Source organism: Polyodon spathula, chromosome 13 (assembly GCF_017654505.1).
Source record: "Polyodon spathula isolate WHYD16114869_AA chromosome 13, ASM1765450v1, whole genome shotgun sequence".
NCBI classification, from domain to species: domain Eukaryota; kingdom Metazoa; phylum Chordata; class Actinopteri; order Acipenseriformes; family Polyodontidae; genus Polyodon; species Polyodon spathula.
Window position 1 is genome coordinate 2,740,262 of NC_054546.1, and position 27,202 is coordinate 2,767,463.

Sequence of the window (27,202 nt, forward strand, 5' to 3'; positions counted from 1 at the left end):
GCATGGTTGTGGGGAAGAAGAGATCACAGTTTTGAAAGGGAACTGTGCTACTGCCTTTGTAATAGAGATGTGCAAAAAAAAAACATTTGTGCCTTACATCACTTTTATAATGAGATTTTACTTAGTGATTTTAACCAACAAATATGTATTTTTTACAGAATATACTAGGAAAGATCGTATGCGCACCACTATTACAATTTGCAAGACATCAAAAGCTTGGCTATAACAAAGATCAACAATAAGCAACTACAATGGGCTCGATAGGAGGTACTTATTAAGATTTGCAGCAGATGATGGAATAAAAAGGTATGGAAAAGGATAGGGGACAAAACCTGTACAGCAGATTACCAGTATGGATTGGGCACATCTAATAGTAGATACCTATAGATCATCTGGGAAAGAAACTGACACAAGAAGTGGCCAGAGACATGGCCAAGACCAAGACAGAGATGGTGCAACGGGAATACAAGGCAGAGATGCTGCAATGGGGAGTGCAAGGCAGAAGCATTGAGCAAGGGTACAAGAAAAAAGATTTCGAAAATCCGTAACACAAAATCGAATATTATTTCAGAATATGACTGTGGCCCTGATTAGCCTATCAAGGTTTATACAACCACAAACCTGGGTGGCATGGCTGCATGACTTCAGGGTTGGTTTAGCTCCCTTATATAGACATGATGTGTAAAGGTTTTTTTTCAGTCCATTGCAACCTGTTCTATTCAGAAAAGCTCAAGAGATGTAACTGTTTTGGAACAGAGCTGGAACAGGCTCCACCACCCTGGTCTGTAATTCACAAGGCTGCGTAACCCCTGAAGGTCCTTTCATTCTTACTTTGCAGCAGTGCCGATATGTCCCCATAGGTAGACCCCGGGGGTCCTGGAGGTCCTGGGGGCCCTGGCAAACCAATTTGCAGACCCCTAGCTGGAAAACAGATCCATTCAAAACTGTTACTGTCCATTGCAAAAAAAAATAACATAAAACGACCCCACACAAAGCCATCCTTCTGAAAATGAATCATTTAGGGCCATAAAGGTTAGTAATATGCAATGGCAATTTTCTGATTATAAGGCAATTGCTGATGACTCTCAAGAAATATTACTTTTTAGTATTTTTAGTAATATGCAACACAATTAATTATGAGCCCTTTGCAGATTCTAAAAAAGTTCATAAAGTTCATAAAGATTTAGCAAATTGCCAAAACAAACACCAACTTTTATGAGTACAGTCCTAAATGTTTAAAGGGTTTTAAAATGAACAGCCATATGCATTTAAAACCAATTCAGAAAAAAAAACTGAATTCACTTTTAAAACCAATTCAGAAAAAAAAACTGAATTCACTTTGGCTCCGTAGCGTAAATACTATCGAGGATTCTGTAGATTACTACTGTATTCAAGTCCCCTAGTGAACCCTAGAACCATTCATCCTAAATGCCAGCCTCTCACACCACTGGCAGATGTGAACCACGCATGAGGAGGTACCAGCCCTCAGTGACGAGAAGCGCTGGCCGGAAGGTATGAAGCCAGTGTCCTGTACTCACTGTTCATGATGTTGATGATACGAGTGGCCAACTCCTGCTGGTTGACAGAACCAAGCCCACTCGATCCTGAAGGCCCCACAAGATACTGCCTCACTTCCTGTCCTGAACAATTCAAGGTAAATAGAAATATATCTAATAGGTTCAAACACACGCCTTAATCCTATTGTAATGAGTATGTTTGTATTTGAAATGGAGAGCCCTGCGCGCTGTGAGCAGGGATGCCATGGTCACCAGAGAGTTGAAGCTGAACAAGGACCAGATAGAGTTCAGCAGCAGCTTTGAGGACTCACCTATAGAGGGTCAACAGAGAAACATACAGACAAACAAGAACATGTGGACAGGGGACTCTCCCATACCGAAGAGAAAGATGTACTGTGTGTATATATTTAACATCAAACCTTTCAATTTCAGATTAAAAAACATAAATGATGTTGTCTATTTGAAGACAGAGTGTTCCAAAGTGTAGTAAATATATTTCGACCTGTAGGAATAATTCTTGCTTATAAAATTGGTGGAATTATTATTATTATTATTATTATTATTATTATTATTATTATTATTATTATTATTATTATTACACTATGTAACACAATTTTTTGTTTCTGGGTAGTAAGTGTTATTTCCTAATTGCTTATGCCTCTTAAGTATAGAAAATGGCTATTATTCCCCACAAACTTTGCTTTTGTGACCAGGACAGTGATATTTCAAAATATCACTATTTCCAATGGGAAAATGGGCAAATGTGTGTCTTTTCGTTCACATAAAGTCAGAAAAAAACAACATATGAATCCAAATTAACATGTATTTATACTAAAGTAATACAAAAATGACTACAAAAGATTTAGAAGTGAGTAGTTTTTCGAGATTTACAATTATACTGTATTTACAGAAAAACTACTCACTTCTAAATCTTTTGTAGTCATCTTTGTATTACTTTAGTATAAATACATGTTAATTTGGATTCATATGTTGTTTTTTTCTGACTTTATGTGAACGAAAAGACACACATTTGCCCATTTGCCCATTGGAAATAGTGATATTTTGAAATATCACTGTCCTGGTCACAAAAGCAAAGTTTGTGGGGAATAATAGCCATTTTCTATACTTTTGAGGCATAAGCAATTAGGAAATAACACTTACTACCCAGGAACAAAAAAAAAAAAAAAGTTTTGTTACACAGTGTTATTATTATTATTATTATTATTATTATTATTATTATTATTATTATTATTATTATTTGAAGAATATTTGTCAAGGCAGTTTTAAGAAAACTTAAACACCTTCCAGTTCGGTAAGGACAATAGCAAACGTAAAACAAAATATGCAGGGGACTATGGTCTATCCAGCAACTCACTCTGCAACAGGGCTATAATAGCATCAACTGATGGTGTTCCAGGCGGACCAGGAGGGCCAGGAAGACCAACGCTCATGCCAGTACCTGCAAAAGAAGGAAGGTAACGTCTTAGGCACTGTAATATATGCCCGTCAATAGGCAATGCAAGTTAACCAGAACGGTGCAATAAGTTCCAGTATGTAATCCACAATTAACTTTTTAAATAGAGTAGACAAGCAGTGCTTATGCCTTGACAATATTTGAGTCTCTGGAATCCTAGAGATGTTTCTACCAAGGGACAAACAGCTGGAATGGGACTGAAGTACATGAAAATCCAGTGACTCGGCCACTCAGGGCAGTGTCACATAGAAAGTCAATGCAGATTTCATCCAAGGTCCTTTGCTTTAACTCCTAGAATTCCCCCCCCACCCCCCCTGCTATCAGGAAGGCTAGATGGATTCAGGTTGCCAGTCCCATGTCACTCACGTTGCAGGTAGCTGATGACACGGCTCGCCAGATCATCTACCGGCACACTGCCACCTGCAGGTGGTCCTGGTGGCCCGGGTGGTCCTTGGGGTCCAATCATGTAGTTTCTGACAGAATCACCTGTGAAGCGCACAATATAATTCAATGCTGTAACAATCAGCTAACTGTCCATTATTTTAATGCTTGGCAAAGGAATTCTGCATGATGAAATTAATATGTGCTGTAATTGCAGAAAAGGCTTATAGATTTTTAATCAATCTTTCCAACTGTAGATTACTGGGTGATTCCAAGGTTTGGTTTTCTATCTAAGAAAGAACTGTAATCAAGAAATGAGGGTTGCTGATACCACATCTAAAAGAACTGCTACATACAAGTCACATGGAAATCATACTCTACTCATCTGTGCCATTGGCGTAGTCCTTATCCTCACAAGCAGTTTCAAGTCATTTCTCTATAGAGTTACATACACTTCAATTTTGTTATCACAAGCCACTTACTCTGAAGATAATCAGCAATGTACTGGCGAATGTCAGGTAGTGAGTCTGGAGATCCAGATCCAGGAGTACCCGGGGCTCCGGGGGGCCCTGGAGGGCCAGGGGGGCCTTGATAAACACGTGAGTTACCACCTGGAGAGACAGGGAGACAGAGCGGGTGAGTGGAGAACCACATTCCTACCAGTGCTCTAAGAGACATGCCAACTATCCCCTATTGACAGGAATATCATATTGTATATTGACGGAGAAACATTAAATCCAACTAGCAAGAGGAGTCATTGGGTGTTTGGGAATATCTTACAAGACTATAAACTACTTGAGCGGGATGACACTGGCAGCTGGCATAACCAGATGATAGACACTAGAGGTGAGTAACAACAGGGGACTTGCCCCTTATTGCTGTAGCTTCAGCACTACTTATGATATCATAGCCTTTGCCTCAGCTTAATCAACAGTATGTCACAGTAGCTACCTACTCTTGTCAGCACTTCTTTGAGAAATACAGTATATGGTGTGAGACAATACCTCTTGATACCGCTGCCCCTGGAATTCCAGGAGCACCTGGGACTCCAGCATCCCCTGGGAAAGGATAGAAAGAGTCATTAAAAAAACAGGTATGGATTGGCTTAACGTGAGTAGTTGAACTTATCTCCTCCCACTTCATATTCTTTAGTTAACATAGGCAAATGATTTTAAGAGCATTGGATCGCTTGGACTCTGGATCTTTGCCTCCTATATCCTGATGAAGATTATCCCTCACATGAATCTACTGAGAGTGCAAATGAACTACAATAGAGCTCCTCAAGAGCCTTTTACCTCTGTCTCCCTTAGCACCTTCTCGACCGTCTTGGCCTGGTGGGCCTTGTGGACCTGGTAGCCCTGGTGATCCAGGTGGACCTGGTTCTGAAATGAGAAAACGTTTACAACATTAGCAATGGGATGATGAATCCTGATTAATGACTGGTGCTCACTGTGAACAGGTAATCATGCTGACAGCAGTTCCTTTCTCAAGTGACAGAATTCAAGTACAGCACAAACTTGCATACACGTACAAGAATCTCCCAGATAAAAATCTGTCTGGTTGAGCCTCAGTCCAGTTATAAAATGGACCTCCAGGTCTCTGTGTGCCTAATGTGTTCTCTGGAGCAAATCTTTTACTCACCGCCTCTTCCAGAATCACCAGTAACACCACCGGGACTTCCTGGCAGACCTGGCTGGCCTGGCTCACCTTGGAGACAAACACAGAAACAATGAGCATCACCATCCAGACTCGAACCCAGTCAAAATTTATAACTGTGCAAACAGTATTGACCTGAGAGCAAGCCTACCTGGGTATCCTCTTGGTCCTTGTTCACCTACACAAGAAAAAAAAAAGTATAAATGTATACACTATATTATACAAACTAGTATATACTCAATATATATTATTATTTGTTCTAGACAGGCAGACTATAACCCCACCACCCCGATCCATCAAGAGGAGTTGTTTTAATGTTATCTTAGTGAGGAAGCCCTTGAAAGGTGGCAGTGTTTAGCAGTTCATGCAATAGGTGTTGGGCATGGTGCTCTATATTGTCTAGGGTGGCAGTCCTGGAACCTTGCAACCTGTTATTTGATGCCTCCAGAGCACTGTGCTTCACTGAAGGGATGATTTAATAAACATCCAATGCATATCATATGCAAATGCAATGTACTTCAGTGGCCAACAGTGTGCCCAGATGCTTACCCTCTGACCCTTTGGGCCCGGGAAATCCAGGTGGCCCAGGAGGTCCTGCAAAGAATGTTCCTGTCATTAAAAAAAAAACAAAAAACAATGTGTCCATAGAAATACAGAGACCTACTTCTAAACAGCACAGAACAACACCAGAAAACCATCCCAAACATGCTGATATCCTGCAAATGGCTTCTCTGTCTGACTGATGTTCCTCAAAACCATCTTAGAACATAATAGTGTTGAGGTGAAATGGAAAGTAACCCACCTGAATTGGGCACAAAGCTCCCTGGTTCTCCTTTGGCACCCGGCATTCCTGGTTGGCCAATACCTTAAGGAACAGGACATTTGAAACATAAGAAACAGGACATTAGGCCAAAGCTGAGATCCGTAAGGGAGGGGAATCCAGTGTGGACTTATAGTTCTTTTATGTATGACATGTTGTAGACCAGATGGGCATTTAGTTTTAGTAGCAGTACAAGCTCTTAGGTGTTGGTACTTCTCAAAATGCAGATTACTAGATGGAAAAAGCCTTAAATACATGTTTTTGTTCATGCTTTTAAAATTGTTTAAAAGCTAGTTTGATTACATATTTTGAGTTTGCAAAATCCATTGTGAGATAGAATTTGATAATGAGCTACACTGTGTTTAGTATATGTATTGTACCACACTGAATAAATATCTCTATTTAATTGAAGACTCAGTGCATGTTTTACCATGCAGTCGTGTATTAGGGCATGTCTGCATTTCTGGCAAATACATTTACCTGGATCTCCTCTGGGGCCAGGAGGACCTGGAACTCCATGACCTGTAATAGAAAACAACATATTACAATAGTGGCATTCAAAGGCTACAGCACGAAGGACAGATTTTAACAATCAGTCAACAGTACGGTATCTTCAGTATCACTGACTAAGTGATATTTCTTTTTAGTGCTGTTCTCTACAGAACAAATCAGACACACATTGTAGACAGCAGTAATGCACCATTCTGTCCCACCAGCGTTCTTCAGTCCTGCCCTGGAAGGCCGACTCTTTGGGTGTGAAATGACAGTTCAGCATCCACACCCATCCACACCTATCCAACGCTAGGACTCTCTGAATGTCTGCCTGTAACTGAGTGCTACGTATGCTGGTGACACCCCCAACCCCAGCCCCTGATAGATAGGTCAATGCGGTTACCTGGAGGTCCTGGTGGGCCGGGCGGGCCTGGCGGTCCTTGAACATTGAAACTTCCAGGCTCCTCTGTGGAAACAACAAGGGGAACAGTCCATTTTCCCCATTTTTCACAGCCAATCTACAGTTACGAATGTTAATCTCATTGTGTATGAGGCAAGTTGTTGCTCACCTTTCTTTAATTTCTTTTTTTTGTCCATAGCATACAGCAACACCTAGTGGCTGCCTATTCTAATATTACTTATGTATTTTCTGTTGTAATAATCTTATTGTTAAATGCTTGGGTTCTTACCACTTTCAAAAGAGTTATTTTTTCTATAACTGCTTCCCAGTCCCTCAGTTCTCACCTCTAGGTCTCACTGCCTCCCAGTTACTCAACTCTAACCACTAGGACTCGCTCTCTCTGCCTCCAGCTCCATTCAGCTCTAACCTCAAAGTCTTGTTTCTAACTATTGTTGGCTGACTCACAGCCTAGAGCAGTAATGCTAACATGTAGGCCTAGGATACAGAAAGCAAAAATAAGCACTCACGTTGAAATTTAGTAGAGCTGACTGATCTGGAAGTCTCCACGGAGATACCTGGTTCACCTGGCAGACCCCTGTCTCCTCGGGATCCCTTTGAGCCTAGGAAGAGAATATTCATAATCATTTACTTATACACCCTTTCATATTCATCTCCACCAACAGCCAATGTCTTCTGGTCCATGTTCATTAGTGTGAACGTAAGAAGTGTCTTAGAAATAGGTGGAGATTTTGTTCCTGTGCTGTGGGATATAGGGCCAGGTCCTGTGCCAAAAAATGATCCACCATGTTATGATAAAGAAGAAGCAAATCTAGTTATTCTCTGAGCCACTGTGTGGTGATGAAAAAGGATGTTAGAGGTATATGCAAACGTTTAATCTGCTGTTTAAAAGAGAAAATGCTGTGCTTGTTTAAATTAAATTAAATAGAATCAAAAAGGTAAGTATGAAATCCCCCCCCCCCCCCCCCCCCCCCCCTTAACCCCCCCCCCGTATTAGTCCTGTTGTAAGTGACTCTGCAGCAGCAGTTGTGATCATAAACAGAGTTCACCCCCTAGTCTCTGTAAGTCACTTTGGATAAAAGCCTCTGCTAAATGTACGATAATCCCCCCCCCCCCCCCCCCCCCCCCCCCCCCCCCACCCCCCCCCCCCCCCCCCCCCCCCGACTATAATAATAATAATAATAATAATAATAATAATAATAATAATAATAATAATAATAATAATAATAATAATAAATGGAAGGGGTGTAACTTCAAAGACACGTGTGCTAGCTACTGAGCTGCCGATGAACAGAAGGGTTTTCCACCAACCTGGATGTCCTGGATTTCCAGCGGGACCAATAGGACCTGGGGGTAGAAACACACCAGGGTTACAACCTCAGCATGCTGGCTATGATTGGAAACTCTAATTAACTGGCATCTCACCCCATTGAATTGAACAGAAAGGCAAGGGCTGGAGGCGAACTGCATACCATACAGTTCAACGACCACGAACGTCTAACCATTCAACTAAACAGTGCGGCTCTTATGCTGACTCAGCCGCTAGGAGGAGATCCATCGTGAAATGGAAACACCTTATTATTCTATTCCCATGGATTTTCTCTAAATGCAATTCCAAAAAAGCATTCCAAAAAAAAGAAGAAATAAAATGTGTATTCACAGGAAAATAGGAGTTTTTAGACACTAGTGAATGACATCCTGCCAGTCCTTCCTGCCAATGTCTTCTGTTAGATCCTAACCCGGGGGGTTCAGCTCTAACCTTGATGAGTGGCGCTGGGTCAGTTCTCATACCTGGGAGTCCGGAAGGTCCAATGGGGCCGGATGGGCCGGGAGGTCCTGCTGGTCCTGGTGGGCCAGGCACAACCACAGCCTTGGATCCCTCTGAAACCCAAAACACAAAAACTCATCACAGTCCTGCCAGCGTCACTCACCATCAGTGTTGCCTGCAATTTCTGACAGAGTTTGTGGAACAGCTGTTAATCTTTTAGGCCAGCTTGTACTGTATTCTTGTTTGTGGGACCTCCAGTATCTGCCAGCTTTCTCTGTTTGGTGTCTTGTGCAGCAGCATGGAGCAGTCAATGAAGGACCCTGTGTTATAGGTGCCTATTGCTCTGCCTCGAAAACAGAATTCTTAATAACGATGAGCAACTCCATATCATTTGTTCCTAATAAAAATGTTAATGTAAAGCACACTTGATAATAGAAACTGTAAAGAAGCCCACAGAGCAGCTAGTGTGAGATGTGGTATGTACAGTAACATTGCTTTGACTACGTCTATAGTTTTGAATTTCTAATACCTCAGATATTTCTTTTGTTATTGATTGTAGAGACAATACACATTCCAATCTCTGTGAATCAATGTATCTCACCTGCATTGATGATCTTGCCTGGCTCTCCTGCTTCACCTGGAAAACAGCATCAGTTTAGTGTGGTGCAACTCTGTTAGATTGAGTTTAGGGTTTTTTTCAATGAACATTACCTTTATAAACAGGTGTAGAGCAGTTTTCAGAATAATAAATCATAGTACTTAAGGTAAATCAACAACCACCAAAAACTACTACTACTACTGCAGTACTAACAACAATAATAATAATAATAATAATAATAATAATAATAATAATAATAACAATAATAATAACACCTTTGGATCCAGGTACACCTGGATTGCCTGGAAGACCTGTAAAAAAAATGTATATACACTAATCAGCATTCCTGTTGACTTAATCCATTGATTCAAAAATACACTCATTTATTATTAATTGTCTCTGTATAGCTAACACATTTAGCTTCCAAAACAACTTTCAGACAGTTTAATTAATGCCAGGCGTTTCTTTGACTCTCGGTAGTTTGTGCCCTGTGTTTATTGATCTAGTTGTGACGTACAGTAGTTTAAGGATTTTAGTTACACAAGACAAGTGCGTATTGATTGCAGCTAGAGTAAACAAAATGTTATACAACTAAACAAATGTTTGATACAAATAAATAATCCATCACAGTAAATGTGTACCTGGCGGTCCCTGTGATCCACTAAGCCCTGGGAAAGAAAGGAAACAGAGAGAATATTTTTATATATTTAGTTAATAAGCACAGCTACCAGTTCTGATATTGCTGCTCCAGTTTCACAGTGCTTCTCTATGCTTTTATTTTCACTACACTAGGCCATGTTTCTACTATAGCACAGACTATAACTTTTCCATGGGGTAACATGCTTATAATCTGAACCCCCTGAAAAGGTTTTGGAATACTTATTTTTTCATGACATGAATAAAGAGACAGATGAGAAACAGTCTACTAATAAACTGAGTCCAGACATATCTGTGGGATGTGGGGTGGTTGCACCTGATTCTAGTAAAGGTACCTGGCAGACCAGGATCTCCTGGGGGACCGGATGGTCCTCTGATCCCTGGCAATCCAATCGGTCCTTGGTCACCTGACAAATCAAACATTTCAATTGTATTATATTTAAAAGGGTGCACAGGTATCGGGTCAAGCTTATTTTAAACAAAACAGCAGCATACCTCTGGGGCCTTTGTGTCCGTCTGCACCAGGAGGACCTGTTAGAGCAACACAAGAAAGACCATCAACGAAATGATGACATTCCCCAAAGCAAAACCGATGGCTCAAGAACCAGAGGTGTCACTGCCTCCTTGCTAATTGATAGCTCATACAGAATAAGCCAGGGGTCTCCAACCCCGGTCCTGGAGAGCCTCTGAGTCTTCGGGTTTTCATTTCTACCAAGCTCTCAGCTACTTAACTGAACCAATTATTAGCTTAATTAGTCAAGATGAAGAACCAGATCTTCAGCTATTGATGGTGTAAAGACACCTAGAAAACCTGCAGGACTAGGGCTCTCCAGGGCCAGGATTGAAAACCCCTAGTATATGCTTTTCATGGTACAGAACTTCTCATGAGACAGCTCAGGGGTGCATTATTTACACAATATTGGCACAGCGATTTACACCAGAAGCCATTTACTGTATTTACAGAGAAATATATTATGAATAATCATAGCACGAATAAACTGCGTTAAGCACGAGTGAAGCTGTCCCAATGAACATCAGCAAGAGACTTTCAAACCGAGAATTTTGTTTTTTCCTAATAAACTGAACTGCATTTGAAAAGTATCAATTTACAAGTTTGCAATAATTGTAGTTTCAAGCTGCTTTGCTCCTGTGTTCCACTAACCTGCAGACCCTTTAGCTCCGGCCTCTCCATGGGGACCTGGCAACCCGCGCAAGCCTGTGTCACCTGGAGAACGGAAGGTATCACAGCTTAGTGCTTAACACAAGGAATGGCAGGTGAGGTAAAAGACATGTATGCCATTCACATAGGGTTACACTGGAATTTGTAAAGCTGCTTCTAGAAAGTACCAAACACTATGGTAGTGATAACTGATGCGGTTTGCCATTGAATGACTGCACACAGGTATCATAGTTTCTCTTATCTGGCACTACTATAAGGAGAGCATCGTTCAATTGTAATGTAAAGTCCTTTTGACTCAAAGTCAAGTATGCATGCCTATTCAGACTGGTTAATAGCAGTTTTCCATCTCTGGGTTTCATACAGAGTGTGCATAATATCTAATCTAGATCAAACTGTGCATCGTGTGTTATGTTTTATGATGTGCTTGCTAGGTTAGGGATAACTATGATGTAACTATGGCACCTATTTCCCTACCTAAGCTTCATAGTATCCAACAATTTCATCATTGTCTCTGTTAGGAGGCATTAAGAAGGTTACACACCTGAAGATCCACGAGGTCCTTTCTCCCCCTGATCACCTTTGTAAAGCAAACATGAATACTGTCATTAAATAAAGAATGGTACTACAAGAAACATCACCCAAATCACCCTCGGGTAGATGCAAGGTTTAAGTAACTCAGCTTGACAAGATGTAACAGGGTGAAGGCTGAGGGGCAGAATCCTTAACGACAGTGTATCACACAACATTGCTCATTACAGAAGCATGACAGAGCTTCTAATAATCATACTAATTATCAGCAATAAATATCGTCCTACCTTTTGGTCCTGCTGGTCCAATTGATCCTTTATCACCTATAGAAAATAAGAGAAGGCAAAGACATTATTCAATGCATACTATGAGGGGACTATTGTGCTATAGAATAGTGTGTGTGTATGCTTGTGAGATTGTAGCGGATCTAGTTTTACTATTTTGATTTATAACAAGTCAGTAAAATGATTTGAGCAGCACCACTCCTCCCCTCCTTTGTGTTTGTGCCCTTGCCCTGGAGAGTTCACTGTAATGATATAACCAGTCTCTGAGTGACTCCAGCACGGTTCATTGCAGAGATCTCGCTCTCCATTCGAAACCTATTAACAATCACAATTGCTGGCTTCCCAACAGATGTGCTCTAACTACTTAATCAAACATCAATCAAATAAAATATAGAGATCCAGTCATTGACACTTGCTTTACATAATTGATTGCATACTATTGTTACCTCCAGGATAAATATTTCAACAGCATAGACCCTTTGTGAGATATAGTGTTACACTGACAGGTGCACGTGTCGACAGACATGTCAGCAGCAGGTTTCAATGAATGTCAAACAATGAAGCACATTTCTAAAAGATGGAATAAAGAAAGGCTGCATATGTTTTAAAGGAGAGCAAAAATTAAACTTGGATAACTTATCCTCGGTACAGTTCCTACGTTACCGTTTATTTCTGTTTCTGATAGAGTTGTTACTCGTGTGTAACAGAACCAGCGCTCTGAAATGCATCTGCACAATAGTTTTGTTTAAGAGAATTGAAGAATTGGAGAAGTGAAATCAGACTTGGCTCGTTGTCACAGTCCTGGTACCTGAACCCCTCCTTTGCTGTACAAGTAGGACCCCACAATACAATCTTACCCACTAGCACTAATATTGGACTACCTAATGTTACCTTAGGTAAGGCAGCCCAACATTAGTGCTAATTGGCGTCTGTGAAACCACCCGAGCCAAGGCTGTTATGGGGAAATCATTTCCAGATAAAACGACCTTTGTATTAGGAGTGATATTTGTCTAAGAGTCTTATATCTGCCATGCAGGGTTGTGTGTCATTTGCAAGCCGGTACATAAGGGTCACTTGTCTGTGTTACTGGGCTACAGGGTCAGTTTTCATGAGCAGATATCACTGCAGCTACAATGGTGTTTCCCTGCTGACGTTTGGTTTAAACATTATTCTGATACCATTGCCACTCCCTTACCTTTCGGACCGGGCAGCCCCGTCTCTCCTCGGAACCCTTGCAGACCAGGAGAGCCTAATGACAAAAGAGAGAGCACCTCAGACAAGCATCTCCTCTACCCACAGCAGCGCCTCTCTCCAGCCCACCATCCCCTCGAGAACCCATTCCGAACATAGATATCCAATGAGTACCACTGTTATCCCTGTGTCACATAGATATACAGATGTTTATTGTGTATTTGTATTCTATCAAACCTCATAATGGTAACTGTAGCAATACCTGCAGTGCCTGAAGGTCCTGGACTGCCCATTAAACCTTAAAGGAGAAAACATATATATATATATTTATATTTATAAACATATTGTCCATTATTTGTCTTTTTTTAACAATGCCGTGTAAAGCAAAGTATTGTCATCAGTGATCACATTGAAGCCCTTACCTTTGTGTCCCATTGGCCCAGGGACCCCTGCAACCCCTGGAGGTCCTGCATCACCTGGGCTGCCTATAAATGGAGAGGAGCCACGTATCAGCTAAGAAGATCTTTGAAAGACTGGACTAGTGCTGTGCAAGCTCTAGAATTCATTCAGTTCCCTTTCTTAGTTTTGTGCAAACAGATCAATAAAGACAAATATTACTCAATATAAGAAAAGTGATTAAATGTTTAAATATTAAATCAGAATTTCACTCCAGCCCAGATGTTTCATTGGCTAGATAGGAAGGCTGTGGGTTTGTTGAGTAGATGGAGCAGACTGACCACTAAAACCAGCCTGTACACTGCTGTCTGCCCACACAATAAAATAAGTCAAACTTGTTTAGATACAAAATGCACTAATCCAATACCTTATCTTTTTACAGTCACAGAAGACTCACAAAGACAGCTGAAAGCATATGTTATGAATGCAAACATTATACATACAGTCCACGTGTCCAAATTAACACAGGTCACTTTTACTGACACCACTGACAAAAATAATCCAGGGCTTTGGAAAGGATGCCAATACCAGAGTGACTGTGAGTTTTCACAGTGTCACAGTCCCGCCTCCGGGGTGACTGTGAGCTTTCACAGTGTCACAGTCCCGCCTCCGGGGTGACTGTGAGCTTTCACAGTGTCACAGTCCCGCCTCCGGGGTGACTGTGAGCTTTCACAGTGTCACAGTCCCGCCTCCGGGGTGACTGTGAGTTTTCACAGTGTCACAGTCCCGCCTCCGGGGTGACTGTGAGCTTTCACAGTGTCACAGTCCCGCCTCCTGGGTGACTGTGAGTTTTCACAGTGTCACAGTCCTGCCTCCGGGGTGATTGTGAGCTTTCACAGTGTCACAGTCCCACCCTCTGCCCAATCTAGACCTGCTGCATTATATAAAGATGTGGGGTGTGTACCTTTGTCTCCCTTCTCTCCAAAACCAGGGGGTCCGGGTTCGCCCCGCGGTCCAGGCAAGCCTTCTCGTCCTCTCTGTCCCGCCTGACCTTCAGATCCCGGATCACCTGCACACAGGACAGCATTACCCAGGACAGAACCACGCATATTTAGACATTATGTATGATCACCAGATCAATCAGATGTATTACTTCGGGTAGTTAACAGATAACATACCATTAAATAACACAGGGGGACAAAAATCATAATATACTGTATTTGAACGAAACACACAACATTGTCTTGAACTTTACAAGCTTAGAATGGAATCAAGCAGAAACACATGTGCTTATCGCTCACCTGCGCTGCCCTTCTGTCCTTTGGGTCCTTCTGCTCCTGGGTGTCCAATCACTCCTGGAGTACCTGTGGGAGAGAGGCAGTGTGAAGGTTTGAATCATTGAAACACGCTTTGTAACAGTAAAAACTACAATACCCAGAATTCTGAGCAAAAGCGCAAAGACAGACAAGCAACTATAGTTCATATCTTTCTATTTAACTTGAACCCCAGGGCTGAAATACATTTACTAATACCACTTCAGTTATACCCAATTCACACATAGCACTTGATCATCGTTTAGAAAAAGTGATGGAGAAGTGAACGGGGACCACGCTGCTTGAATAGCTGGTGAGCGAGCATTATTTAGGTAGCTTGGACATAGAATCCAATTCATCTTGTTAATGAGAACCCTTACCAGGCACCCCTGGGAAACCTGCATCTCCTGTGAAAGTAAAAAGACAGTTTGGATTACAAACTAGCACTTCAAGAAGGTAACCAGAATAATACTAGCATGTAGACAGGACAGGTATGAATCTGTAGCATACTGACAGCCTGTTTCACAGACCCTGATTAGCACTGCCTTACTTAAGTTAATATCAGGCGTGACACAAGCTGTGTGTGTTCCACAAATCTTTCTCACAGTCTTTGTGTCCCTCTGTTTAATATGCTATGACTCTTTGCACAGTTATGTTATAATTAGATAGATATTGTGTTGCTATTTATTTTGCATTGGCATCCTTAAAAAAACGTACTTAAAGTGTATTTACATTTAAACCTCATTTATAACCACAACAATACCAAATAGGGTTACTATTGTTTAAATAGAGGTGGTACAACCATTTCATTCATTGTTTCATTGAAGCAGACACCTACAATATCACCCTGTTGAAATACCGGGATCCATGCACAATTAGAAGTAATGACATGAACTAAAAACATACACACCTTTCACACCTGGAGAACCAGCATCCCCTGAAATAAAACAGCACAACAAATTAGACTGGAAAGATAACAGCAACAGTTTTCAAAAAGATGACGTTCTGGGGCCTATTCAATAATACTTTACAGGCCGGTTTAATTTAAGGATTGATAAATGAAATCAGATTTTCAGTTTACAAAATCTTAAGTTTAACCTGAGAAAAACATCTCTGAAAGCAATCCCTGGTGTCCAGGTGGGCCTTAATGTATGACACATATGGTTCTATAGGTATGCAGAAGACACAGCTTCAACCAAATTAATTCAGTATTCTCTTACCTTTAGGCCCTGGTGCTCCCCTTTCACCCTGAACCGCGAGTGAAGCTGTAATAAAAGACAATCCACCCTTGATCAGTAACAGACCTCACAGGACCATATACTGACAGGAATAATATTACATTTAACAGTCCCATAGCTTGATGTATGTGGTCTCTTTGAATCAGAGCACTCCACAGAACACACGCCACCCAGTGGCTGAGCGCTATAATAGCGGATACGTTTGATGAAGGAACAAGGCAGGGAAGTGTCTGTTTGAAAGTGTGGGTGAGTTCAGTTTTGGAAAGCCCCGAACGGGATATAGTTTAAAGGCACTAGAAGATGCGGAAGATTGTGCAGGAGGTGCTTTACCTCGGACTGTATCAGACTGTAGCTCTGCTCTCAGCAGCTGCTGCACTGTGCGTTGTAGCTGGAGGTCCGAGTCTGTGGAATCTGAGCCCAGGTTCACCCCCGTGCCCAGGCTGCTTCTCGCAGCCCCTCTCGCTCCAATTCGCTCAGAGTAGGCTGGGTCTGCTCCATCGATGGTGACGGAGGAGAGCCGGCTGGTCCGACCAGAGCCCTCCAGAACCGCCACGCGTTCCTTCAGTTTATTCACTTCATTCGCTAAAACAAAACACAGTGCTGTGAGAGGCGCAAACTGCGATAAAGAGCCAAGAGGTGAGCACTTCAGAACTCAGTTACCGCTCTGCTGCCGTCTCTGCAAATCACTTTGTACTTCTTCATTCACCAGCAGATTAACCATTTTGTTATTTTAATCTTTCATTAAAAAACATGCAGTACAATACTACTGGTAAACATGTATCAACAATTGAAGACAATCAGCCAAACATACTGTAGCAAGACCCATGCACATCTGCATCTGCTGCCACCCTTGTATCATTCTGCAAGACATTCCACTACTAGCATAGAATGGTAATTAATTCTCATCATACAATTACAATAAACATGTGTGCCATTTGTAATATGTATACAGCGCTAATTACAAAGGTACAAGCACACACACACACAAGCGCACACACACACACACGCACGCACGCACGCACGCACACACACACACACACGTACGCACATCAGAGATCCCCTCAAGCAGCCCACTCTGGTTCTGCTTACCCAGGGCGATGAGTCCGAACAGTAACCCCAGGAGAAGAAGCAGCCCCAGTAACAATCCCAGCAGCCACTTCCACCAGCTGCAGCACGATCCGCCACAGCAACCCCCTCCACCGCCACCACCCCCTCCGTAATCATCGTCCTTGCGAATCTCTGAGGAGAGAGTGGGCACAGGAGTTACACTCAAATCACATTCCCCACATGCTGCAGCTCATACACATGCTCTTCTGTGACCCATGCCATGTGTTTAGGATGTTATCCTATGGTGCTGACAGGAGGGAGCTGTGGGATATAACATTGTTTAAAGCACCTGATGTGGAGCCATGGTGGAACCCTGCCAAATCTGTGTCTTTCCATCCTATTACAATCTTAAATTTGTAATCTGAAAACTTACAGTCGAGAAATCTACTAACAGTGTTTAACAATAGACTGCACAAACCAGTCTTTTTTTTTTTTTTTTTTTTTTTTTTTTTTTTTTACAACCTTCACAATAACTATTACCTGCATAAGTCGCCTTGTCTTTTGTTGCTGTTCTGGAAGACCCAACTAAAAAAAGGAATTTAAAAAGTCATCAACATTCACAAGTTGCCTTGAATCACTACTTATGATAAAGCTATACAAAACAATTGCATTTTCTGTCTACAAAAGCATGCAGAATAACACTGCTGATAAACTGTGTGTAAAAGCATGCAGAATAACAGTGCTGGTAAACTGTGTTGAAAAGAATGCAGAATAACACTGCTGGTAAACTGTGTGTAAAAGCATGCAGAATAACACTGCTGGTAAACTGTGTGTAAAAGAATGCAGAATAACACTGCTGGTAAACTGTGTGTAAAAGCATGCAGAATAACACTGCTGGTAAACTGTGTGTAAAAGCATGCAGGATAACACTGCTGGTAAACTGTGTGTAAAAGAATGCAGAATAACACTGCTGGTAAACTGTGTGTAAAAGCATGCAGAATAACACTGCTGGTAAACTGTGTAAAAGCATGCAGAATAACACTGCTGGTAAACTGTGTGTAAAAGCATGCAGAATAACACTGCTGGTAAACTGTGTGTAAATGCATGCAGAATAACACTGCTGGTAAACTTTGTGTCAATGGTAAAGGGCAATCACCCTCATTTGTTTAAAGATCATTCTTACAGTGTGGATTTGTTTCAGCTTTCAGCCTAGTATCCGTAGAGCTGGACAGCATCATCTTCTCTCTCTTTAGAGTGTCATCAGAAAAGGAGCCTTTTAAAACACACAACATGCACTGTTTCAACAAACAGTAACAATTGTACTTGTTCTACTATTTAAAACAAAATGCATTGAAAAAGAATGTGAAATGTGATGATACTGTCACTTTAACCTCAAGTACTGTACATGAATACAAACTAATGAGCGAAACACATCTGACAGTCAAATAAATATAACATTGACAAGACAATCGCGCCATTCAAATGAGAAAGGGTGGACAATTCAACCTTTAAAGCAATACACAGATCTTGAAGGAATTACAGCAACCTAGTTTCAGGCAAAAATATTTGTATACCCAAACGCCAGAGTGACCCGTGCGACTGAGAATAAATCGGTGAGAATCAGTGGGAATGAGAACAAAACTTTTCATTTGTAAGAGTGCTCTGTCGGCTGAGTATCTACAGCTATGGCCAAAAGTTTTACATCATGTAATCAAAGAAACTATAAAATGATATTGCAAAACTCTCCTGGGATCCATAATAGTAGTACAGTACTGTATTTCATGTTAGATTTCAAAATGTTTTTTTATTTATCAGTTTTTCATTAAGTATATGGAAAGCTAGAAAGTGCTCACTGCCGATTCCGTTGCTGGCGGTGGTGGTAAAGAGCTTGCCACTGTCCTTTGCCATGATGAGCAGCTCTGTCTCCTTCTTGCTGGGCGTGTTCTCCTTCTCCAGCAGCAGGAACTTGTAGTCTTTCCGGAACACATCGTCGATCTGATCTCTGCTTTGTGAGACTGGAGGAGACACAGTGGATTAGCTATCCTATACCCGCTCATCTTTTTTATTCCTACCCAGTGGAGGGCATGTGGCTCATATGCTCAGTACCATCTGATCTGGTAGATCAGCCTCTCCATTCTCATCCAGTGTGAGTCGAGTCACTCAATCAATCTGACTCACCTGTAGTGGTGGAAACTCCTGTGCTAGACACAGCCGGTCCTTGAGAGGCTGCGGAAACATTCTTCTGAACCCCATACACTGTTGGACAAGGAAAGCAGGTTATCCCAAAACGTATATTTGTATTAATGTTGGGTTTAGTCAAAAGTCACAACAGGCTTCCAATATCACACTTCAAACACCTGCTAAAAAGCCTGATAAACTTAATTGATTTTATTCAAGCTCTCTACCCCAAAAATACAATTGTATTGTTTTTCTTCAAATTGAACAAATGCCTCTTAGTGGCAAATTGTTCAAACTGCAGCTTCTATTTGGAGGGCTCTGTGTTCTGCACATGACTATTTTATTTTCAGTATGGAGGTTGTGTGTGATGAGAACCTGGAAATGAAGTTGCTAACACCAGAGGAGCTGGGTGTCCTTTGTCACTGACCTGTGGGGCTGTGGGTACCATTGGAGATGCCCAGTACAGGGGTGGTACTGTGAGCCAGGTTATTCTGAACACCATACACTACACAGAGAGGAATAGATAGCAAGCATGTTTTAGGGAGAACATTAGAAAGCTATGTTATTTATCCTGTAAAATTGAAGAATTATCCAAGGAATATCTGGATCCAGCTGGATCATTCTTTTGATATTGTGGACCAGAATGACAAAATGATTGAACGTTTATTATAATTGACATATACAGTATATAATAATAAATGGTAGGTTCGGTAATATTGTTTTATTTTTTCTTTCTTACAAAATCAGTAATAATTGTTCTTTGGTGACGGTCTTTAAAACACTTTGCTGAAAGTTTGATCTTATTTTGCCACTTAATTCTGCCATTGTTTCTTCATCTGGAAATACAGTACATTTGTTAATACAGTACTTAAGAGAGGGAGGGGAGTATTAAACAAACCCTAAGCAGAAATCCTCTTGTTAACAATGGTACTGTATGCAGCCCATTAACTTCCTAAAAGCTCTCTGGCAATTTTCAGCAGTTAAACCATAATCAAAGGAAGTGGTCATAAACTGCTTCTGTTATGCTGTAATAGTCTAACATAACAAATTAATAAACCACAAAATAATAAGGATAATGTACACTGCTGTGCCTTCCCTAGCTACAGTACCTGATCAGTTCAAAGTTCATTTACATTGAAGCCTAACCATAACCCAAACCCTTCCCTAGCTACAGTACCCGATCAGTTCAAAGTTCATTTCTATTGAAGCCTGTGGGAGCTGCAGTAATGTGACAATGAAGCAGCTTGTAACCCACCTGTGGAGCTTGTGGTTAGACTGCTGCTCAATGGAGCCGGGCTCAAAGCCAGGTTATTCTGGACTCCTTGCACTGTAAGAGATTGGAGACACAGAGAGGTTTGGTGGGAATTAGTACTAACTCTATTAGATCCTAAAATGCAAAAGAGCACTGGGATCCTTTTCTATGACAGCAGTGTGACAGTACGACATTTTAGTAATCACTACAAGACAGAGAGAGGGATGCAGGTACAGCAATAGCCCTGCTGTAGTTCTGTGTGCACACCACTTACCAGACACGGAGGAAAGTGCATTTGCAGTCATGAGGGAGGAGCTGGGAGTCAGGTTGTTGGCGTTGGCTTGGTAGCCATACCCACTGACCATTGAAGACCCTGCAGGGAGTGTGGAGCTCCATGTGTAGGAAGGTAGAGCAGAGTTCAGGATAGCTGTGTCATATCGTCCTGAAACTGTGAGTGACAATTCAAACACATAGTCAGGGGAAGATAAATACTCAAACAGACCCAAGAAAAATACTCAAACAAAATGACTGTGACGGGGTGTGTGCTGACATTGGATCGGATTCATTTTATGCACCCCAGCATTATGTATCAGGCGCTGTTTGGGGATTGCTCAAACCAGCTCTCTCCTCCAGTACTCATTGCATGTGAAGATGGACAGAGGTGGTACTGGAGATTGTATTTACCCACACTGGCATAGCCTCTTTGGGAAATCCCATTATCTTCAAATAAATGAGTTGGGCTTTACAAAAAAAACTGTTCTTCGGTCATCATCATTAGCAGGATTCATTCCTCACCGGACTGAGAACTGTCAGTCACGGTCCTTGTTTCCACAGTGGCTTTCTTAGGGATGGGCAGGGTGTTGGATGATGAGCGTGAGGGACTCACGCTGGCAGAGCGACTCCCCTTCAGCAGCCTCTTGACATCGTCCAGCTCTGTCCCTGAGAGAAGAGATAAACACTGACACATCGGCGAGAAGATCCTACAGTCAGGATTGTGTTTCAGGGCTGATAGCTGTTCAATGAGGACTGTGCCTGGATGAAGCTGGGACACTGTGGCGCCCTAAATATCTGCTCACAGCAGAAGTGAGTATCATGCAATTACTACACAGAAAACATTAAGTAATTATTTCAAAGTATTGGCAAATCTATGCTTTAAATATAGACAGCTATCACTGTTGTGATATTGAGACTTTGTATATACACAAATTTCTCCACTGTTGTGATATTGAGACTTTGTATACACACAGATTGATCTACTTACACCTGGTGGATGGTGAGGCACTCTGCAATCTTGTTCTTATTTCACTTTCTGCAACAAAAACAGAATTGATTATTTCCATGTGATGTGTTTATGCTTATAGCAAAGTAATGCACACAAAATAAATCACATTTGGATCAAGGATCCACATTTTTTAAATAAATCCATAAATAAATAACAGTGTTTAACATCAATACCTCTGCTTTGACTTCTCCCTCTAGTGGCTGAGGTTCCTGACACTGAACCTGTAAATAATCAAGATTATTAAATGATACTCAGTACACTGAAAGACAGGGAAGAAGAGTGTAGGTGAAGCACTGATAAAAGGATGTGGTCTCTGCTTGGAAATGATGATTTGTCCTTTTAATTTAGTGCTCAATTCAGACCCTCAAACTCTGGAACCAGTCTGGTTACAGTCAGCAGCTTCTCATGAGAGTCAATGAGAGCGGCAGTTATATGAAATAGCCACTTGATGGTGATGCTGCGTCAGAAACCCAAATTCAAACATCAAACACCAGGCTGAATAATACACAAATACACAGCAGAAATGTCACTGGAAAGTCTTACCAAATTCTTTCCTTGTGTACTCCGGTGAAGAGTTCCCACTTGAACTCTCTAAATTAGAAGAGCAGACAGTTAAAATAAATACAATGTGGTCTATTCAAACAGACTGGCTTGATGAACATCAAGAGGAAAAGTTCTCATTGTATAAGTTTGCAGAGAACAATGCTGCCCATAAGAACTACCCTTTTTAAAAGATTTGAATAGCCCTAACCCTAATAACACAGACACAGACTCCCCACTAAAGGGCGGTGGGCTGAGCTTCCATTGCCTCACGCATATGCAACACAGTGCTTTAAAGAGTGGCTGAACACTCCTACTGTATTGTAGCAGCACCACACCTCCAGTGTGTTAGGGTGTGGGAAAGCACTCTTCATCCGCACAGGATCTCAATGCACTATACAAACCCTCTTCAGATATTCATTGAACACCTATGAGGTGCATTAGCCAATATTTTACTGACTCCTGACTACTCTAGCCTGCCTCCCGGTCTAGAATCCAGAAGCTGTGCAGCAGGGCAGCTGAGTGCTGTACCTTCATATCCTCCATGGCGGCCGACGATGCCCTTCCTCTCTAGGGTGGAGCCAGGGGAGTAGGCGAGCGATGAGTTGGAGCCCTGGCCTCGATGAGACCCAGAGGAGCTGAAATTCCCCTTTGAGCTGCCACCCCCGCCAGCTGAGGTGAGAGAGGAAAAACTCAGGGGTACCATACAATGGGTCCATGTGAGCACTCCAGCACAGTCCACATCGCACCTCACAGCTTAATACTGAAGAACTGAGGTTGGGTATACAATGGTTATTCTTGGAGAGACATCTGTGATATGCAAGGAATTTGCTTTAATTATGCCATGTAATGTAAGTTTCCCTACAGAGTGAATATATCATAACGTATATAATGGAGTGGTTAAAGCATACAGCATAAAGTATATCTATAAGCAAATAGATGGACGCCAAAATCGTACATTGTAGTTTATAACATGTTTAGAAATACCACACTATTGTAGACTTGTTACATATTTTATGTCTAGTTAAAGTGAGTGTTTTCTTGTAAAATGTAATGCCCCTTACATGACGAGAAATAGCTAGTGTTGCCGTGTGAGGTGACTTTTCTTTCCATGGAAGAGACGCTCCTCTGCCCGCTGCCTGCGCCGCCGCTGCCCCCACTACTGCCCCCTAGTGGACGTACAAATCACAACAAATCAAAATCAGGTCACTCCCAAATGGACAATGCAATGTGAAAAAGTTTGATTTTTTTAGTTCCCTGCGGAAATACATAGGCAAGTTTCGGGATATGTTGATAATTGTTAAAAGTTCATTTTTTTTTTTTTTAATTATTATTATTATTTTACTTTGGGATCCTATCAATCAAACTCACTTTGAACAAGATTTACAGAAAAATACATAAATCTACATAAATAAAAGATTGTAGAGAGTGAATGCCTCTAAACTGCACTGGATATTTACTTCAAGCTGTGAAAAGTGAAAATATAAATAGATTATATGTGAAGTATTTGACCGAGAGCTGGTAATGCCATTTAAAGGAGTAATCATTGGAGACTATCTTACTGGGAGGTAAGGCTGTCAGCCTGCTAGTGGTGGTCACAGTTTCTGTTACACCTATGAAGAAGGGAGACAAGTTTGGTTAAACTGTAAATATGTTGGTCGACAAAAAAATAACTTATTTTGTAATGGTAGGGTTAACATATGACTTCATGTACACTAGGACAGGTAGGGACAGTTCAGGCTTTTCCACTCACATTGCAATGCATTCTGGTACATTTTACCTGTCTCTAGTACCTTTCACAGCAGGACTACACTTACCAGAATGCATTGGGGTGTGATATGAAAGCCTGATATGTCCCAAACTGTCCTAGAATCTTCAGCACATTTTGGATGCAGGGGGGAAAAGCTTATTTTTCAAAATTATTTGCCATCGGTTTCTCTATGTGTAGAAAATGGAAAATCACAAATAATAATAATAATAATAATGCTGAGAAATGAAAACAGGAGGTGCTCACCGTTGCCGGATGTCCCAAAACTCCTAGAGGAATTTGTACTCTTTTTTGTTGTTAAGCTGTCCATTCCATGTTCACTGTTTAACAAAAAAGGACACACATTCATGGTTTTGACTTGAACTGTAATGTTATTATGATTAGTTTTCAGTGACAGACTGATCAATAATAAATCTGTAACCCTTCGCTATCCCTGTCTGATGCTGGGCATCCTCACATCAGTTATACAATACTAACTGTAAACCGGGGCTCTGTCAGTTAGGATTGCAGAGTGACAGAACTGCACTGATGGAAGATGTTAGCTAATGAGTGTTCAATGCATAGGAGCTAGAGGCAGGACTACGGAACAGAAAGCATGTCGTTAAAACTGAGGTCTGTGGATGAATTATAATATCAGGGAGGTGAATTCAATTATACATGGCAATTATATAAAAAGGTACAAGGTACATTTTGCAGTGCAGATGGAAACCGGGTCATTTAGGGTGCCTGTGTTTACTGTGTCAGGTAAACAGAACTGCTCTAAAAGTTCCAGGCTTCTCTCAGACCATTCCCCCATTCTGCAACAGAGGGAGGTTGTGATTCTTTCCAGGGACACAAAATGATCATCACCAAATGATGATGTTTTAACTTATATGAACAGGAACAGATCTGGTGAAAATATTTAATCAATGAGATATGGCCTTATGCTACTGGAAGAAGGCAGCTGTATTATATACACTCAAATACAAAATGCTAAAATGTATTACAGCAACAGTCCTTTCAAATGTATTACAGCAACGATCCTTTCAAATGTATTACAGCAACAGTCCTTTCAAATGTATTACAGCAACGATCCTTTCAAATGTATTACAGCAACGATCCTTTCAAATGTATTACAGCAACGATTCTTGTATAACATAAGGAACTCATTCATTTACTTTCTGGATCAACATTCAAAAACAATTAAATATTTTATTGACAAAAAAAGAAACAAACAAACAATAAAAGTTCCAGGACATATATTCCAGGCCAGTGGCAGCAAATAGGAACCATCCAACAGCTCACCAAGGAACAGGTCTCTGAACTGGAATACATGTGAACACAGAAAAGAGAACAAGAACACCAAGGAACAGGTCTCTGAACTGGAATACATGTGAACACAGAAAAGAGAACAAGAACACCAAGGAACGGGTCTCTGAATCAGAATACATGTGAACACAGAAAAGAGAACAAGAACACCAAGGAACGGGTCTCTGAATCAGAATACATGTGAACACAGAAAAGAGAACAAGAACACCAAGGAACGGGTCTCTGAACCGGAATACATGTGAACACAGAAAAGAGAACAAGAACACCAAGGAACGGGTCTCTGAACCGGAATACATGTGAACACAGAAAAGAGAACAAGAACACCAAGGAACGGGTCTCTGAACCGGAATACATGTGAACACAGAAAAGAGAACAAGAACACCAAGGAACGGGTCTCTGAACCGGAATACATGTGAACACAGAAAAGAGAACAAGAACACCAAGGAACAGGTCTCTGAACCGGAATACATGTGAACACAGAAAAGAGAACAAGAACACCAAGGAATGGGTCTCTGAACCGGAATACATGTGAACACAGAAAAGAGAACAAGAACACCAAGGAACGGGTCTCTGAACCGGAATACATGTGAACACAGAAAAGAGAACAAGAACACCAAGGAACAGGTCTCTGAACCGGAATACATGTGAACACAGAAAAGAGAACAAGAACACCAAGGAACGGGTCTCTGAACCGGAATACATGTGAACACAGAAAAGAGAACAAGAACACCAAGGAACGGGTCTCTGAACCGGAATACATGTGAACACAGAAAAGAGAACAAGAACACCAAGGAACGGGTCTCTGAACCGGAATACATGTGAACACAGAAAAGAGAACAAGAACACCAAGGAATGGGTCTCTGAACCAGAATACATGTGAACACAGAAAAGAGAACAAGAACACCAAGGAACAGGTCTCTGAATCAGAATACATGTGAACACAGAAAAGAGAACAAGAACACCAAGGAACGGGTCTCTGAACCGGAATACATGTGAACACAGAAAAGAGAACAAGAACACCAAGGAACGGGTCTCTGAACCGGAATACATGTGAACACAGAAAAGAGAACAAGAACACCAAGGAACGGGTCTCTGAACCGGAATACATGTGAACACAGAAAAGAGAACAAGAACACCAAGGAACGGGTCTCTGAACCAGAATACATGTGAACACAGAAAAGAGAACAAGAACACCAAGGAACGGGTCTCTGAACCGGAATACATGTGAACACAGAAAAGAGAACAAGAACACCAAGGAACGGGTCTCTGAACCGGAATACATGTGAACACAGAAAAGAGAACAAGAACACCAAGGAATGGGTCTCTGAACCAGAATACATGTGAACACAGAAAAGAGAACAAGAACACCAAGGAACAGGTCTCTGAATCAGAATACATGTGAACACAGAAAAGAGAACAACGATGTATCGTCAAATGTGGTTGTCGGGCACCGATTGTGTGACATGAAGTATTTGAATAACTGAAATACAGATATATTTTAACAGTGTATAGTAATATACTGTGTCCTTTGTTTTTGGGGAGACAGTTGTTGACCTACAGTACGTGACCTATGTGTGTTTGATAAAGAATCTGCTTTACCCACCTCTCATTACACAATCTGGACTGCTATGGAAATAAAGCAAAGCCATGTTCACTTGTACTTTTTAACCAAACACCAGTAACTCACACACATGTTAAGTAGAACCCCAACAGAGAGTCAGTTACAGCTATCCCATTCATTACAAACACTCCCACTAGGAGAATGTGTGTACAGCCTTTTAAACCAATGCTATTGGCTGGGAGGCTAATGTTCTACGTCTTTAGTTAAATAGGCATCTTTACTACTATTAGCACCACATGTAGATAGTCCTATGATGCCAATGGCACTTGAACTCAAAACACTGCACACCTTTTAA

The 27,202-nt window shown here is 41.4% G+C and overlaps 1 protein-coding gene across 5 annotated transcripts in view; it reads right to left on the reverse strand.

Moving 5' to 3' along the window:
* The window catches only part of LOC121325706 (collagen alpha-1(XVII) chain-like), a 35,301-nt gene that overhangs the window by 4,916 nt on the left and 3,183 nt on the right, over positions 1-27,202 (reverse strand). For 2 of the 5 annotated variants that reach the window (XM_041268576.1, XM_041268578.1), the window contains exons 2-50: positions 24,225-24,298; positions 23,773-23,823; positions 23,275-23,379; positions 22,742-22,882; positions 22,214-22,261; positions 21,844-21,891; positions 21,650-21,697; positions 21,184-21,327; positions 20,663-20,836; positions 20,392-20,463; positions 19,564-19,641; positions 19,137-19,214; positions 18,812-18,973; positions 18,142-18,231; positions 17,499-17,543; positions 17,001-17,150; positions 16,242-16,493; positions 15,894-15,938; positions 15,584-15,610; positions 15,054-15,080; positions 14,662-14,724; positions 14,325-14,429; positions 13,387-13,449; positions 13,227-13,262; positions 12,969-13,022; positions 11,777-11,812; positions 11,503-11,538; positions 10,944-11,006; positions 10,277-10,312; positions 10,117-10,188; positions 9,766-9,792; positions 9,400-9,435; positions 9,128-9,163; positions 8,550-8,639; positions 8,070-8,105; positions 7,268-7,360; positions 6,744-6,806; positions 6,329-6,370; positions 5,831-5,893; positions 5,578-5,637; positions 5,180-5,206; positions 5,014-5,079; positions 4,668-4,754; positions 4,377-4,430; positions 3,855-3,983; positions 3,358-3,477; positions 2,893-2,976; positions 1,539-1,640; positions 832-921 (exon numbers count right to left, since the gene is read on the reverse strand). In XM_041268576.1, coding sequence (XP_041124510.1) covers positions 832-921; positions 1,539-1,640; positions 2,893-2,976; positions 3,358-3,477; positions 3,855-3,983; positions 4,377-4,430; positions 4,668-4,754; positions 5,014-5,079; positions 5,180-5,206; positions 5,578-5,637; positions 5,831-5,893; positions 6,329-6,370; positions 6,744-6,806; positions 7,268-7,360; positions 8,070-8,105; positions 8,550-8,639; positions 9,128-9,163; positions 9,400-9,435; positions 9,766-9,792; positions 10,117-10,188; positions 10,277-10,312; positions 10,944-11,006; positions 11,503-11,538; positions 11,777-11,812; positions 12,969-13,022; positions 13,227-13,262; positions 13,387-13,449; positions 14,325-14,429; positions 14,662-14,724; positions 15,054-15,080; positions 15,584-15,610; positions 15,894-15,938; positions 16,242-16,493; positions 17,001-17,150; positions 17,499-17,543; positions 18,142-18,231; positions 18,812-18,973; positions 19,137-19,214; positions 19,564-19,641; positions 20,392-20,463; positions 20,663-20,836; positions 21,184-21,327; positions 21,650-21,697; positions 21,844-21,891; positions 22,214-22,261; positions 22,742-22,882; positions 23,275-23,379; positions 23,773-23,823; positions 24,225-24,288 — 3,718 coding nt within the window. In that variant the 5' untranslated portion in view covers positions 24,289-24,298. The remainder of the gene's footprint in view (positions 1-831; positions 922-1,538; positions 1,641-2,892; positions 2,977-3,357; positions 3,478-3,854; positions 3,984-4,376; positions 4,431-4,667; positions 4,755-5,013; positions 5,080-5,179; positions 5,207-5,577; positions 5,638-5,830; positions 5,894-6,328; positions 6,371-6,743; positions 6,807-7,267; positions 7,361-8,069; positions 8,106-8,549; positions 8,640-9,127; positions 9,164-9,399; positions 9,436-9,765; positions 9,793-10,116; positions 10,189-10,276; positions 10,313-10,943; positions 11,007-11,502; positions 11,539-11,776; positions 11,813-12,968; positions 13,023-13,226; positions 13,263-13,386; positions 13,450-14,324; positions 14,430-14,661; positions 14,725-15,053; positions 15,081-15,583; positions 15,611-15,893; positions 15,939-16,241; positions 16,494-17,000; positions 17,151-17,498; positions 17,544-18,141; positions 18,232-18,811; positions 18,974-19,136; positions 19,215-19,563; positions 19,642-20,391; positions 20,464-20,662; positions 20,837-21,183; positions 21,328-21,649; positions 21,698-21,843; positions 21,892-22,213; positions 22,262-22,741; positions 22,883-23,274; positions 23,380-23,772; positions 23,824-24,224; positions 24,299-27,202) is intronic. The other 3 variants (XM_041268579.1, XM_041268581.1, XM_041268580.1) reach the window with 3 other exon arrangements.